We start from the raw sequence: 15,490 nt of genomic DNA on the forward strand, positions 1-15,490 counted from the left end.
CTTTCTACATTTTCGGATCGTTGAACAATCTCTCTTAAACTATTTTAGTAGCTTCATAGATTCTCGAGAGGAACTAACGTACTACTACTACTACTTCGATGGCGACTAAAGTGTATATCGTGTATGTTAAAGTTTCAATTTTTCTCTCTTTTACTTTTTGTGGGTTTTAAAGTTGCGATTTTTTTGGAGCTAATCTATGGGTTAAACTATTGAATCATAAGCTCTCGTTCTGATTCAGTTCAGTGACTTGTTTTGATCTTATAATCAAATTTGATCGAAGAAATTGTCTATTGTTACTTTGTGATGATTTGATTTATGGTTTTGGCTGCTTGAAACTCTACTTTTGTGATAAAGCAATTTGCTTTATATGTTGTTTCATTAGTATTTCTGATTCAAATTTTGGATCTTTGATACTGAAGTTTTATGGATTCTGATTTAGCTATTTGTTAGTAGGATTTGATTTCAAGTGGCTTTGTGGGGTTTGGTCTCAATTTTGACTTTAAGTCACATTTTGACATTTGCAGGTACTATTCTATGTATGGTCATGTGGAGAAATTGGCTGAAGAGATAAGGAAAGGAGCTGCTTCTGTTGAAGGTGTTGAAGCCAAACTTTGGCAGGTGATGTTGTTAACTACTTTGTTCTGTGGCTGAACTCTTGCATTGTCAATTTCACAAAAGGCTATGGAAGTGTCTTTTTGTACTTGGGATTGAGTATTTAAAGAAGTTTGGTTATCTAGAAGGAAGGATAAGACATCCTAACTTTAGCTTGCAGCATACATTTGGGCCCTTGTCATTCTCAAGTTTCTTTATTTGGATTCTTAACTGCTGATTGCTTTGCAAAATTAGACTCATAGAGGTCTATTACTTTTCTCTGCGTTTTTACTTGGTATATGGTAAATACATGTTCTGTTTCACTGACTTGATTTGACCAGAAGGGAAGATTTCTCTTTTTGACTCTGCTTATTGAGATTTTGGATTTCTTGATGTTCTTGCTGCTACTCCTTTACTTATGTTGCATTTTTGTTTCTGTTGTCAACAGCATGTGAAATTTCCATATTACAAATTACCATTTTAGGCATAGCTATTTAGATCCATGTGAATCATTGAACCTGATGAATTTGTTGTCTACAGGTACCAGAGACGCTTCCAGAAGAAGCGCTTTCTAAGATGAGCGCACCACCAAAGAGTGAATCCCCTATCATCACTCCCAATGAGCTAACTGAAGCTGATGGGTTTGTCTTTGGGTTCCCAACAAGATTTGGTATGATGGCTGCTCAGTTCAAAGCCTTCTTGGATGCAACTGGTGGACTCTGGAGGACTCAGTCACTCGCTGGTAAACCAGCTGGTATCTTCTACAGTACTGGCTCTCAAGGTGGTGGCCAAGAAACCACCGCGTAAGTTCTCATCAATAACAAACTCTTTGCATCATCTCTTACGTACCATCTATATATACTTACTGAAAACGTATTCTGTAATCAATAGATTGACGGCGATAACTCAGCTGGTCCACCACGGGATGTTATTTGTCCCAATTGGTTACACATTTGGTGCTGGAATGTTTGAGATGGAGAATGTGAAAGGTGGAAGCCCATATGGAGCTGGAACATTTGCAGGAGACGGTTCGAGGCAGCCAACAGAGCTTGAGCTCCAACAAGCATTTCACCAAGGCAAGTACATTGCCACCATCACCAAGAAGCTCAAGGGATCTACTGCTTAGAGCTCAGAAGATTATGGTATCAATAAGAAAAAAAAAAAAAAAACAGCTTGGTTCTGGTTTTTTTATATATACTATTATCATATATTCTTTATCTTTGAATTTGGGGGCTTTTGTGATTTTTCAGGTTTAATTATTATCTTCACTCTTCAGAATACATGATATTATTTCACAGCAATAATTCTTGTCTTTGTTTTTACGTATAGATATTTGTATGATTTGTACTTGTGTTATACTCCAAACATAAGATAAGATGCGTCGTCATTGTTCTTATAGTTATAACTTTTGTTAAATTTTGATTATTTTTTTTGGTTTCGTTAACTTATTTCTCGTTTAATAAAATAAAATTATAAATCAAAAACAACAAAGAAAAATGCCAAGTGAGATGAGAGCAATATATATTGTGGCCCAGTAAAGTCCCATTGCTAGCAAATGTAGCAAATGTGACCCAAACAAAAACCAATGTTGGATCGTAATGTAGAAAAAACAAGAGTTGACATTACTTAAAACAATCAATGTTGGGTCTGCTACTAAAATTCTAACACGAAAATGAAGACATCAATCTAAAGTGAAAACATGCATTGGTTTCAAGTACTAAAACTGTAATTCACTCATAACAATGTTCAAGAGTCTCATAGCCAAGTGGTTATGTTAATACTTAATAGCCCCTGGTTTAGAAGAAAATAAAATTCAGAAATTTCCAGTCTAACTTCATCTTGGTTATATTATTATCTGAAGCAATATTGATTATGTACATCATAATGCCATTTTCGACAATAAGAACATTGTCGCTTGTAAAAAATATATAAACAACGTAATAAACTTGTTTTATATCGGCCAAACCCTTAGTTTACGATGTTACTCATGTGACTAAATCTCGTATTACAAACTAGGAAAAGCTCTTAAAAGATAAAAATGATCTTATTCATAATTCATCTGCTTTTCCAAAAAGAAAAAATATTTTAATTGAAAAAAAAATTGTATTTATTAAAATGGTCAGTAGAGTCATGATGACTAGTATACCTTATCCATAAGAATAGTATTTCACAAACTTATACCAAAAGACGTTTACATATATGAGCTACATTTAGACAAAGACAGCATTATTATCATCTAAATATAAGATTGTAATTACTTATTTTAATTGTGATATATAGAAGAAAAAGGATCATACATTAGTTCATCGGTCAGGATATATATATATATATATATATATATATACTATTTTTATTTTTATGCGAAATGAATCTGAATTTGTGTATTGAATCATCTATATTTTTATGGATATGCTCTACCTAGCTATTTACTATGGTTGTCGGTTGATATTGATATAATGATAATTGATCTGAAAGACTATAACTACAATCTTCACTTTTAAACGTGATGGATAGCTTTGGTTCATTCGCTTAGAATTTTAGAGTTAAAATTCATACTAGTTATTTTTTCTATTAAAAACATATCGATGTTCCAGTTAATAATTTAGCAAATACTATGTAACATATCGATCCAACAATCCGTGCAAGGAAGGATCCAACAATCCGATGCATGAATAAGAAAATATATAACCTTAAATAAAGTAAGAAAGAGTTAATATAATAACGATGTTCACATCACATTTGCATGAACGAGTGGCAACAATAGGTTAGGTATAAGTTGATATCATGTGCATGCACCCGAAAAAGAAGTATCATGTCGTTCGATGAATCATGGACGTGTCTACTAAGATTATAATTAGATGCCATTTCTTGTTTTTGTCCTTCCAATATTTGCTTATTTGATTTTGAAGTCCTTGTAGTTCTAGGTTTCAGTAAGATGATGATATATAAGTCTTAAGAAAAGTATAGGTGATGAATTTTTAACCAAGTTTTCTTAAATCGAAAAGAGTGTAAAATCATGAATCTTCAAATTCTAGTGATTCGTACGTACCATATTGAAACGATTAGTAACTATCTATATTGAACTATATCGAGAAAACTTCAAATCCACTTTTTCGTTAATACTTGTATAATTTTTAACTTCACTTTGTAGCTTTCACCCATTAAAAATACATTATCATAATTTCTCGTGTAGCCGAAAAAAATTTTAAAAATAAAATAATGTTATAGGCAGTGAACCAATATGGTTAAAAATAACGCCAAAAGAAGATATCATGTATATTAACTACATATGATAACATTTGGTAATAGTGCATGCATGGTGGTCATGACTCATATATGAATATGAGACATACAAACATTGCATAGTGTAATGTTTGTGGTTTGTGTGTCACTGTATGTCAGTATATATATACACGTGTGTATGTACAGTATATATATTTTATCGAAAAAAAAAAGTATACACGTATGTTCCACTGACCAACATATAAACAGCCCATGATGAGCATGTTTGTAGTTTTATACTATTCTGAATAAATAATACTATACACTTATCATGTTGTTGTTCTGATCGATGAGGCATAAATAACGCTTAAATTATTTATTACTCTAATAAGCATATAACTTATTTCATGTTAGCGTTAAAATTTTCACTATTAAAAAAAAATATGACACAAAATTATATAATCAAATGAAGAATATCTTACAGAAAAGTTCTCAGTCATACAATAAAATAGATCCGTTTGAAAATATTTTTAGTAATTAGAATCATAGTGATTATTATATATTTAAAAGAAAATGATTTAAATTATTAATTTTAAAATTGAGAGACAGAAAAATCAAATACAATGCAGAACACATCACATACACTGTTGTCATAACTTAACTTCTACAGTACTAATGGGCCAAGATAACGAGCCTACAATGTAAGCCCAGATAGGGAGCATTGGTTTAATGTAGCGCACGTGCGGTGTACCTTATTGGGTCAGGGTCAATAGTCAACGAATTTATAAGCCACACGTGTTAGTATGTCTTTGAGCGATTTGTCTGAACTGTCCACGTATGACAATCCTCCAGCAAATAAACCGACACTTGGTTTTTCTCCCATCTGCAATTTTTGATATTTTCTTCTATTTTTGTTTATAAAAATATACCAAATCATTTGAAACTTCTTTGTCATTCTCTTTGTCGTTCAAGAAAATGATTGTGAAAATACTTGGATTCAATATTATCTTCCATTACAAAAAAACATTTTTTCATTGAAAAATATCAAATTGAATAGCTTTCTTTACTTATAAAACATAAAAATACTCCTTGTTATTTAATTAACTAAATTATTATTAAAAAAAACTAGATTATTATTCCTTGAAGCCTAAATAAATAATTTGACTTTAGTAGTATTTTTGGAAAAAAACCAAAATGATGGTATTTTGAGGAATTGTTCATAAATAAAGTCTTTTTCGATCCTTGAACCTTTTGATGATTCTTGTATATAGAAAACTATATATAATAATAATTTTTACTATAAACGCATAACAATGAGAGTAAATTGTGGCTTTATAATGATTTTGCTTTTTGAAGCAAATACCATAACAAGTAAAGTTCTCACTTGTATGCGGGGATATGTTGATTATTATAATTATTTTCTCCTCTTTTAACTCCATAATCTTGGCTAATTGTAAGAACAGTAAGAAAAAAAAAAAAAAAAAAGAGACTAAAACTGGAATAGAACTTAAAAGCCTCACTGAGAAACATAAACTGGCTATGTACATATGACTAGGAGGAGCTAAACCATAATTTAAAACAAAAACAGTAAAGCGAAATTAAAATTAAGATTAAAATTAGACACACAAAAGACATAATTAATCACTTTTCTTGATATTCATTTGATTACAAAATCAGCAGTTCAAATGGGACTAGAACCATCTAACCTCATAGAGAGTCTCCTTCTTCCTCAGAAGTTTCCTCTTTAGTTACTTCCCCATTGCTTGTGGCCAGGTACCCATTTAGGACACTTGGGGCTGAAGTAACTATTAACAACCCTAGAGTTCAAAAGCTCAATGATGGGAGCAAACTTCACACACCTTGGTGTCTTGTACTGATTGATAGATGCCCCTAAGCTTATCGCGTAATCCATGAGCTTATCGAAAGTCCCTGACTCGACTATCTTGATCTCCAACGGTCCAATGGACTTGTCACTGACCCTTCCTTGTCTATACACACTGTTTAGTGATTCCTCTATGGTTAAGCAGCAATCCTCGAAGACCGAGGGAGGGATTGGCGTGTTACCATTCAAGCAGAGCTCCCAGAACAAGACGTAGTGGCCAGGGATAGATGATGTGTCCGCATAGCTAGTGTACTCGGAGAGTGAGGCATCAAACGGAACAAGGTGTGTTACCGCGTTTTTAACAGCGTTTTGAAGCTCAACCTCATCGGTTTTGTCAGAGTCAATGCTTAGGACAACGTTCTTGCGGCATATGAAGCTGAACTGAGGCGAATTGTTCTTGAAACCAGCCACGCTTAGGACATCACCTACTCTGTATCTGTAAAGTCCTAAAGATCACAAAACAAGAAAAGGTTCAACATCAATACAATCATTTATATATAGATGAACTAAAGATTCTCTTGTCTAGTTTATAGATTCCATCTTAATCAAATCAATCAAAGATGACTAAACCAAATTAATGAAGGATAGTTGGTTTTCTTACCAGCATAGGTGGTGACTACAAGCTCGTACTCCTGACCAAGCTTGACATCAACAAGATCAACAAGCTCTTGCTGTTCTTTCTCAGTAAGTGCTTTTGGAAGACTGATTGAGCTAGTGACTCCACTGTTCCTATGAACAGGCAAGAACTCGAAATAAGCCATGTTCGGTATGAGAGTGTAAGAGACTTCGCTTGGTTTGCAGAGTGGTCTGAGATTCACACCAAAGTAACACTCCGAAGAAGCATACATTGTGCAGACTAGAGGCAAACCATTGCTGTAATAATCCAGAGTTGGAATATACTGTGACATTGTTCCAGTCACAATCACATCAACATACTTGGTGTTTGGCCAAATCCTAGTGATGATCCCTTGCCAAGAGGTCTTCCTGCATTCAGATTCGACGAAATCCGCAAGCTTAGGATCCGGTTTAAGAATCTCCCCAACAGCCTCACGAACCGAAAGATCAGTAATCTCGGAGCTGAGAGTACCGGTTCTAATGTCACGGGCTAGCTCAGGCCAATGTTTCTCAAGAAACTTGATGGCTCTGATGAAACCAGAGGCAAAGACAGCTCCAACACGAAGAACCTCTTTGTGTTGGCATAAACCGCAAAGCATTTGAGAGTACATGCTCTGGTAAGAGTCAGGACAAAGGATGGTTTGGTTGGGGCTGGTGTAGTTGGTGTAAGGATCAAAAGGTCTGTTCTTGAAGTGAGAAGATTTGTAGTAACTGGTTAAAACAGGACGAGCAGGGAGACCACCTGGTGTCTTGGACTCGGATTTGATGAAGAGAAAGTACATTCCTTTGCCTTTGTCAAGACCAGGAACAAACTGGTTCATCACAGGCATCAAGAGACTGTAGAGAAGTGATCTCCTGTCTAGTTCCTCTTCGATTGTTGGCATCAGTTTCCTCTCTCCACCAGATGTCCCAGAACTGTTTACACAAATCAACATAATCCCATGTTAGCCAAAAATTTCTTGCGAATAAAGTTTTTACAATGATTTCGACAAAAGTAGACCCATACGAAACAGTAGTGACTTTATATTTTCTTTTTGGATAAAGATTTTCAACAGTGAACGGATGACAAAGCTAGAAACTTAAAAAAAACTTTTTTGAGTACCCATCAGAGATTCGAATCTTAAAAAATCTTAGCCTAAGTGATGAAACAGAACACGAAACAGAGCGGAGCATGAACATAATCTTAAAGGTATTAAAAAGATATCAATTATGAAAATAAAGAATCAAGAGAAATGTAGAGAGGAACATATATGAAAGAGATCAAAATGGTCGGTCAAACCTTGTGAGGAACTCAGAGATGGGGTTAGAACAGAGGATTTGGGATTTGTCACCATTAGCGATTCTGTTGATCTCAGGTTGAATGTCTTCGTAAGTTACGACAGGCACGACGTGTTTGAATGTCTCACGGTCGGTTCGTCCTTGGAGCCCGTGTCGTTTGAGGTACTCCACGTCAGCATTACGTGAAAGGATCTCTTCAAGAACTCGTCTCTGGACATCATCAGCGTTAGTGGTCACGTCCTCAATGAACTGAAGCTTGTTCTTGTTCTTCTCAGCGAGGCTCTCATCAGAAACATCGGAAGAAGCTACGATCTTTGGTGCCTCAGGCATCGTTTAGGTTGTTTTTTGTGTTACAAGATCGAAATGAGAGAAGTTAAAGAAAGCTTAAAGAAGAACTGAAAATGGTGAAGAAGCTTGATCTGGTTTTGTTGAAGCTTTAAGGGTGTGAGGAAGAATGGAAGAGGAAGGGTTAATATATATAGAGGAACGAAGAGGGTGAAGAAGAAAGATATCGAAGGGTGTATATGTAACTTCACATTATGTTAAATCCTGGATTTAAGTGAACGGCTTACTATTCGTGATTAATTAGAAGATTTTTTAATTATTTTTATATTCTTGTCGTTTTATTTTTATTTCATTTTCATTACAAAAAGTGGTATTTATTTTAAATTCCATCAATGGTCAATAGACTATTTTTATTTGTATGCCTTCGTAAAAAGGTTTTTATTTTAATAATAGTTTAAGGACATTCAAACTATATACTACTGTACTCTCAAACTCGCCCACTTTATTTTTGTAGTTAATAAAAATATATTAGACTGGTTGATTATTATTTTTTTCTTTCTACCCACTGATTTAACTTAAATTATTCTCTTAAATGAAATGATCATGTGCTGTTAAAAAAAAAAGGGTCATGAAATGATCATGCAACATGCAATAATATAATAGCTAACCTAATGTCACCGTCCATGTTAAAACCTAATAGAATGTAAAAATGTTGCAAGAGCGAAATAACATATTAGAACAACGACGGTAATTTTTATACTAATGTAACAAGATTACAAAAGCAAACTTATTAGTATAATTAAGCTTTATGAAATAAATAAAACTGAGCAGGCACAGATTTTATAACGGGATTATATTTACCCGGTTGACCAGGACCGTGAAACCGGCAATACCCGGTGAATCCGCAGTGGTTTGTCCCAGGAAAGACCGGCAGCGAAGCTCACACAAAAGCCTTTTCTAAAACCCTAAGCTAACACTCTTCCGTTTCCCGGTACACACAAATAACGGCGTTCGCCTTTCCAAGTTCTCACGCTTTGGTCAATGTGCATCACTCAGGGACCATTACAGCTGGACTCCATAGTGATTTGGTCGACACGTGTACTTGGTGTTATATACTACTTCTACTTCTACTAGTTTGGTGCCTTCACGTAGTTTATTTTCATGCGACTTTTTTTGCTGGATTTGTTATCATTTTGGTCATCCATGAAAATCAAATGAGTTGTTTCATATATAATCAACATTTTGTTGGGTGTGAAGTGTGAACACAATTTGAAATAATTTTATTACATTTTATATAAAAAGAAACATAACAAAAACGAAATCAAATAAGAGTATAGATCAGAACGAAGTTTGTGTTAATTACTACTGAATTATTACATCTGGGAGAGTAAGATTTTGAGCTCAAAGTCTACTCTACAGGTATTAACTAGAATTAGATACGTGAACAAGATGGTAATATATAGCAAAGATATTATTCCCGTCAAAGTGTAGCTTTCCGATTTATATTCTTGTCTATCTAGTAGTAGTTAAATTCTCATTTTTATCAGTGTTTTTTTATTTTGGAATGTTCTATTATATAGTGCAATCAAATTCTAGAAGAAGATGCTAAAGAAATTAAAAAAGACGTTATACATAAAGGTTATGTTTAATGGGTTTTGATTAAACTTTTTAAGAAAATTGTAAAATAGCTATAGATAACTGAAGGTTCATATAAGTATATGAAAAAAAACATAAAGGATTAATGAAAAATCGGTAAGTGTATCACAAAGACATAAACGAGAATCAAATTCTCTCATAATATGAGTTTTGTGAGCCGATTTATTTGAAAATTATAGATAATATTATATGTACATATCTATTTAGACCAACACTTACCAATTACTTGTCCTATCAGAGAAAGTATATATATTCTTCGTTGACAAGTAAGTCAAAAAAAATATTTATTCGACAAGCAACAATGTTTAATCGAAGAATATCTTTCAAAACTGAACATCAATCATAGCCACTGATACAAACATAAAATAAAATAAAACCAGTGATAAATTGATAATATATATTTTTAACGTACGATCAAAACATGTTTAGAAAAAACGAAACCAGTAAAAGAAAATTTACAACCTGACCAAGTTTTAAATTCATGTACTAAATATAAGTACTATAACACATGAGGAGGTGCACATATATAGCTTGATAGCTAGAAAGAGACTGACATATATATTTTGGTTAAAAATCGGTGCCTAACACACAATTAACGTATATGCGTAACAATCTTTAATTAGTGTTTGAATATGTATATTATTTCTCTCTATATTAGTTAAAAGTCAAATACTTAGGTAACTTTTTGACTTACCAAAAAGAGTTAATCTCTCTAAAGTAGTCACACTTTATATTCTTTTTTTTTTTCTGTTAATTACGAAAGTTGTCAAACTTCATACTAATATTCTTGAGTTAATTTTCTACATATTGCTTAATAACTGGTTTCAAAAACAGTATTCTTAGATTTTTAATATAGAATGCGAATTTTTTTTCGTAATATCATCACAATATGACATCACAATTCCGTATTTTTGTATTCTTTTGTAGATATTTTGGCTCGCAATTTCCGACATATCCGGGAATGAATGCATAAAATCCTATACAAAAAGTAGCTACGACCAAAGCCATACAATATCTGAATAATGACAACGAAAATTTAATACAAATGAAGAAGTGGTTTTATCGTTTTGAGAAATTTTTGTATCGGACACGGAACATCCGGTCATGCCACGTGGGAGCTCCCCACATGATAGGCTGAATATCAGGTTGAAGCGGATGCACCGGTCGAGTGGGAAGGGTAGGACCGACCGCACTCTCTCGATCGTTATCTCTAATATGCACTGTGTGTGTGTGTGTCTATGTGTTTTCTAGAACTTTTATGTGTACTTAGTGATTCTGACTCTCTATACGTTTCATCACACACAACAACACAAAAGAGTCTTCGTTTTGTGCTATTATACGGAAAGCCTATGGGAGGCACCGACAGATTATTGCAAATCTTTGACCATTGACTCCTTTTTTTTCCTTCTCAAGATGTCAATTTGGTTTTTTTTCTTCATTCCAGATTTTGTCAAAAGAAACAAAACGTAAACCTACCATGGATCGAAACATACGAGCCAAAACTTCCATCAATCATCAAGTTGCCCACTAGAAGATTGATTTAGGTTTATGGTGAATTTGCATACGTTGGTCCTAGACCAAGTATACCATTTTGTACCCCGCCACCATATAAGCGGATGACTCAAGTCATGGTAAATAATTTTGTAGAATGATATTTGGAAAGACATATAAAACAAGGACAGAAGAGTTGAGATTAACTTAATAATGACCCTACGATAGTAAAGAATCATCAAATCGTCAAACCCAAGTGGTAGATATATTATATATGTTGTATGAGAAATTTTCTTGTAACTTTTTTTTGTTGGTAAAATATACCTTTTTATATAAATAATATTCTTGTAACTTGTTTATTGAGGTTGGAAAAAGAAAGTTCATGTAGCTAAAGTTTTTGGAGTTACTGTAAATATTAAAAGTCTCGTCCATGCATGTAACATATATACTAATATTCGACCAAAACCTATAATCATATATACGTCGCACTCGCATGCACGTGATATTTTGCTAAAGCAAGAAAACTAGTATATATATATATTGAGTTTTGTATATGTTCATACATACGTACATATACGTACGTTGCGTACATGCAAATCAATATTCCTGAAAACTGAAAAGGAATGAGAACAGGTTTCTAAAGCTGATAATCTATGTTTATTTAATTGCTGAATTTTGGAATAACTTAATTATAATGATGGTGTCACAACGTGCATGTGGATGGTTGAATGTTGAAAGATATATGGCTTTATGGTTTACTTCCAGGGAACAGCACATAGGATATATCTGCGTTAATTAATATTTTTGACTGTTAATCATAGTTATATATTGCTTATGGATCGAGTAAAATGTTTTCATTAATAGTATCAAAGTAGTTCGTGGAAACCAATGATGTGGTCCCTAATTGTTTCTTGTTCTCCGATCCCGTGAGATGTAGTCAAAACTCAAAACCCTAACTAGCTACTTGTAACTAAAGGTGCAATGCGATCAAGGCTGATTGGAGGAAACAATTTGCAGTATGTATGATGTACCAAATATATGAATACGTACGAAAAAAAATATTCTTAACATTGATTCTCTTAGAGCATCCTCAACTGGTGAAACACGTTTCTTAAATCTAAAAATAATTAAATTTTTTAATAATAATATAAAGTTAACCAATAGAAAGATCCATTCCATGATAAGGTTCAATGCTTAAGTAGCTTAAATAAGGTACAATTCTTATTTTCTCTCTAAATTTTCAATTATTTTTATTTTCTTTAATATTAAGTATCTCCTCTAAGGTCTTAGTGATTTGTTTTCTCATATTTTACGACATATATACATTATCATTGGCTAATCGAAGATGTTATCTACATCGATGAATTTTCAAATATGACAAATAAGTGCTTATAAAACAAAATAACGAACTCCTCTACCAGGTCTCGCGTTCCCTTTGTTGTGATCTATATCGTATATTAAGATGACTTCTTAATCTTGTCAAAAAGTTTATTATTGATTACTTAGTATCCATGGAATTAAACCTGAAATATAAATTCTCATACGGTCATACGGATTATCTAGTAGCCATACGGATAAATACAAATACGAGACTTATAACATCACGTAAAAAAGCCACTATATATACACTTTTGGGGGTTTAAAATCTATAAATACGAGTAGTACTGTAACGTGAAGGTAGGGCTGTGTCTAATAAAGATATTAGATTTATATACTTAAATTAAGGGAAGTAATTAAGGTTAAAAATTTAAAGTGGAGACGACTGAGACTTGATTGGGTAGGGAAGATTCATAAAAACCACATGAGAAAGTGCATGGCTTCTCTTTGACAGTCGAAAAGGGCATTGGAGATTGTGTTTTAAATCTCCATTTCTCATCTTTTTATGTAGATGGAATCTATATATAGTGACTTAAATCATGGTGTTTTCTTCTTTTCTCCATTTATATGTGATATGTTTATAAATATTTCATGGAGCTTATTTACTGTTTTTTGGTTTTTAATATCTGTTTTGGTCAGTGTTAAGTAGCGTAACTGTTTTGTTCGGCCATATAAATTTGGCAGGCTAAAGTTCGAAATTGTTTTTAGAGCTGTTATAATTTAACCACTTACTTAGTCTTTTGATTTGTGTATGCTCGTAACTTTTCTCTCTATCTAGCTATATATTACAAAATGTTTAAATTAGAAACATCAAAGGGGAAGGTGAATCGTAATTGGAAAGAAGTGGTTTCAATGTGAACATGGTCTTGACTATTTTGTACGACAAGATCGTACGGTCTTGGCAGAAAGACAATATAATGGCACATAAAAACGAGTGAGAGATGAAATGAAATGACAAGTTCAACAGACCTTTGAAATGATAAAAGCAGAACATCGATCAATTTGTCTTTTGAAATTTGGTAACAAGGGGAAGGACAATATTAAAGGACGGAAAGGTAAAAAAATACAAAAACAAAAGATCACGAACAAATAAAATAAAGGTTTGATTTGATTTTTAAAACTTTCTTTAAAATAATGATTCCAATGCGATGCGTCACTTCGTCATGCATTATCATCACACCATGTCATATTCTATATTTTTCTAAATAATGTCATTTCATCTATCCTTTTTTACTGATACCTTATCCCGTAAAAACTACACAAACACGACGACTAATTTATAATTTTACATATTAGTAACTGCGTGCACTGAAATTATTTGGCCGTGACTGAAATTATTTGGCCATAGACATTTTTGGTAAATCTTATTCAATTGCGCTTCAGATAAGAAGTTTTTTTAATTTTCTCAGTTTTATCGTCTCTATTAAGGTTCTTTATCCGGTTGCGTTAGTTTTTAGAATAAAATTTTGTCTTTTTTGATATGGTTAGAATTTGTGTTTTGTATTTTGTCTTTTATTTCTCTTGTCTAAGGTTTAGTTTGCAAAGTTTCTCTCTCAGAACAGTTTTCTGATCTGCCAACTTAAATTTCTCTCTTTTGTGCATTGTATTTCACTTGTAATTCTATAATAAGTCTTAATAAAAAAATTAGATGACCAAAAAAAAAACTGCATGCACCAAAATTTTACTCCAAGTTATATAACATTTACCATCGAGTATTTTGGTGATATCATCTAGATTGTCCCTATACCACAGTTAACATATTTACCACACTTATACCTACCACAACACTTCTAGCATCGTCCCCATCGAAAGCTTAATAATGTCTACATCTTAGTTCTATCTCTTTGTCGTGACAATTATTGATCTTGAAATCGATCGGTCGTGCATACATCAAAATTATATAGAAGTACTGTTGACTTTATCCTTATCCTTGACTTTATTGAGAGGTAACTTTTAAAGGAAACCACTAATTATAACTAGGGCAAAAAAAAACTCTTGCTATTGAAAGAAGCCTTGACAAATTGAGTTTCATGTCTTCTCTATTTACTCCTTTTTAAAGACAAAAATATTTCTTCTACGGTACAAATACAATGCATGTGTTTTTCAAATAGTGTTTTTAGTCTTTGTGTCTTTATTTATCAAAATGTTTCATCATGTTCATTGGGTGAGTAAAATAGTTCATCAAAAGATTAATTTTCAACATTATTCCAGCTTTCACCACATGCATTTGTATTCACAAATTAAATTAATAAAAAGTATTTTCTTCCATTCATTTATTACCATTAAAAGTTGAAACCACATAAGCTTTCAATTACCAGTTTTCTTTGGGAATTTGTCTCTAAGTGTCCCTCTTCTTACATATGCATATAAAAAAAATTATAATTCCTATCGGCTGATCCGATTAACTTCGGTAGAAACGCTCTAAAATGCTTAAGAACGCTGCATATATATATATATATATAGCTGTATGATACTAAATAATTTGAGGGTATCTAATTATTAAAAATTCTATATATCTATAGATTGCTTGATATAAAGTCTTGTTTTATCCCATGGGAGAGAAGTGCAATGAAACAATTCTAATTCCAATATAGCAATGTTTCACCAAAAAAATCGAATATCTTGGAACACTATCTCATGACGCATGCCAAAATTTTAGTTTAGACGTTTACTTTCAGACACAGTTTACCAAAGTAAGTAGAAATAAATTGACTCCCAAGAAGTTGCTTAGATTTTTCAAGGTGAGTTAGCTCGCTTAAGGCTTATGGTCAGTCAACACAATGGTCTATATGTAAATTACAAATATCTATATATATCAAACTTGCTACTTTCAATATATATTATAGCAAAGACCGAATGATTCAGAATACACTTTAAGACATACCAAAGTTGATCACACAACGAACTAAATGAAGAATAAATGGATGGTATGGACTCCAATCACATGCAACAACAATGTAAAAAATGAGTGTGTCGGTATTACCTTTTCAATATATCTATAAAACAAGTATAATATGTCAAACTAATGTTAATAGTTTTCATTTGATATTTATATATATATATATATATATATATATATATATATATTATATA

At 32.6% G+C, this 15,490-nt stretch overlaps 2 protein-coding genes across 2 annotated transcripts; one reads left to right on the forward strand and one right to left on the reverse strand.

The window, feature by feature from the left end:
* LOC17875174 (NAD(P)H dehydrogenase (quinone) FQR1) lies at nucleotides 1-1,989 on the forward strand. The gene is made up of 4 exons (XM_006281058.2): nucleotides 1-121; nucleotides 525-618; nucleotides 1,132-1,394; nucleotides 1,483-1,989. The coding sequence occupies exons 1-4, from the start codon at nucleotides 99-101 to the stop codon at nucleotides 1,715-1,717; spliced, it is 615 nt and encodes a 204-aa protein (XP_006281120.1). The 5' UTR covers nucleotides 1-98; the 3' UTR covers nucleotides 1,718-1,989.
* A 3,302-nt stretch (nucleotides 1,990-5,291) lies between these two features.
* Nucleotides 5,292-8,017, reverse strand: LOC17876719 (indole-3-acetic acid-amido synthetase GH3.6). The gene is made up of 3 exons (XM_006280130.2): nucleotides 7,590-8,017; nucleotides 6,297-7,225; nucleotides 5,292-6,141 (listed from the first exon to the last, which is right to left on the reverse strand). The coding sequence occupies exons 1-3, from the start codon at nucleotides 7,916-7,918 to the stop codon at nucleotides 5,558-5,560; spliced, it is 1,842 nt and encodes a 613-aa protein (XP_006280192.1). The 5' UTR covers nucleotides 7,919-8,017; the 3' UTR covers nucleotides 5,292-5,557.
* Nucleotides 8,018-15,490: the final 7,473 nt, after the last annotated feature.

This window comes from Capsella rubella, unplaced genomic scaffold (assembly GCF_000375325.1).
Source record: "Capsella rubella cultivar Monte Gargano unplaced genomic scaffold, Caprub1_0 scaffold_8, whole genome shotgun sequence".
Classification (NCBI taxonomy): Eukaryota; Viridiplantae; Streptophyta; class Magnoliopsida; order Brassicales; family Brassicaceae; genus Capsella; species Capsella rubella.

Coding starts and splice junctions, on each gene's coding strand:
- LOC17875174 (XM_006281058.2), top strand. CDS start 99: ATGGCGACTAAAGTGTATATCGT. Junction 122..524: donor GCGACTAAAGTGTATATCGT/GTATGTTAAAGT, acceptor TGACATTTGCAG/GTACTATTCTATGTATGGTC. Junction 1,395..1,482: donor GGTGGCCAAGAAACCACCGC/GTAAGTTCTCAT, acceptor TGTAATCAATAG/ATTGACGGCGATAACTCAGC.
- LOC17876719 (XM_006280130.2), bottom strand. CDS start 7,918: ATGCCTGAGGCACCAAAGATCGTAGCTTCTTCCGATGTTTCTGATGAG. Junction 7,226..7,589: donor ATCTCTGAGTTCCTCACAAG/GTTTGACCGACC, acceptor TTGTGTAAACAG/TTCTGGGACATCTGGTGGAG. Junction 6,142..6,296: donor TGTAGTCACCACCTATGCTG/GTAAGAAAACCA, acceptor TGTGATCTTTAG/GACTTTACAGATACAGAGTA.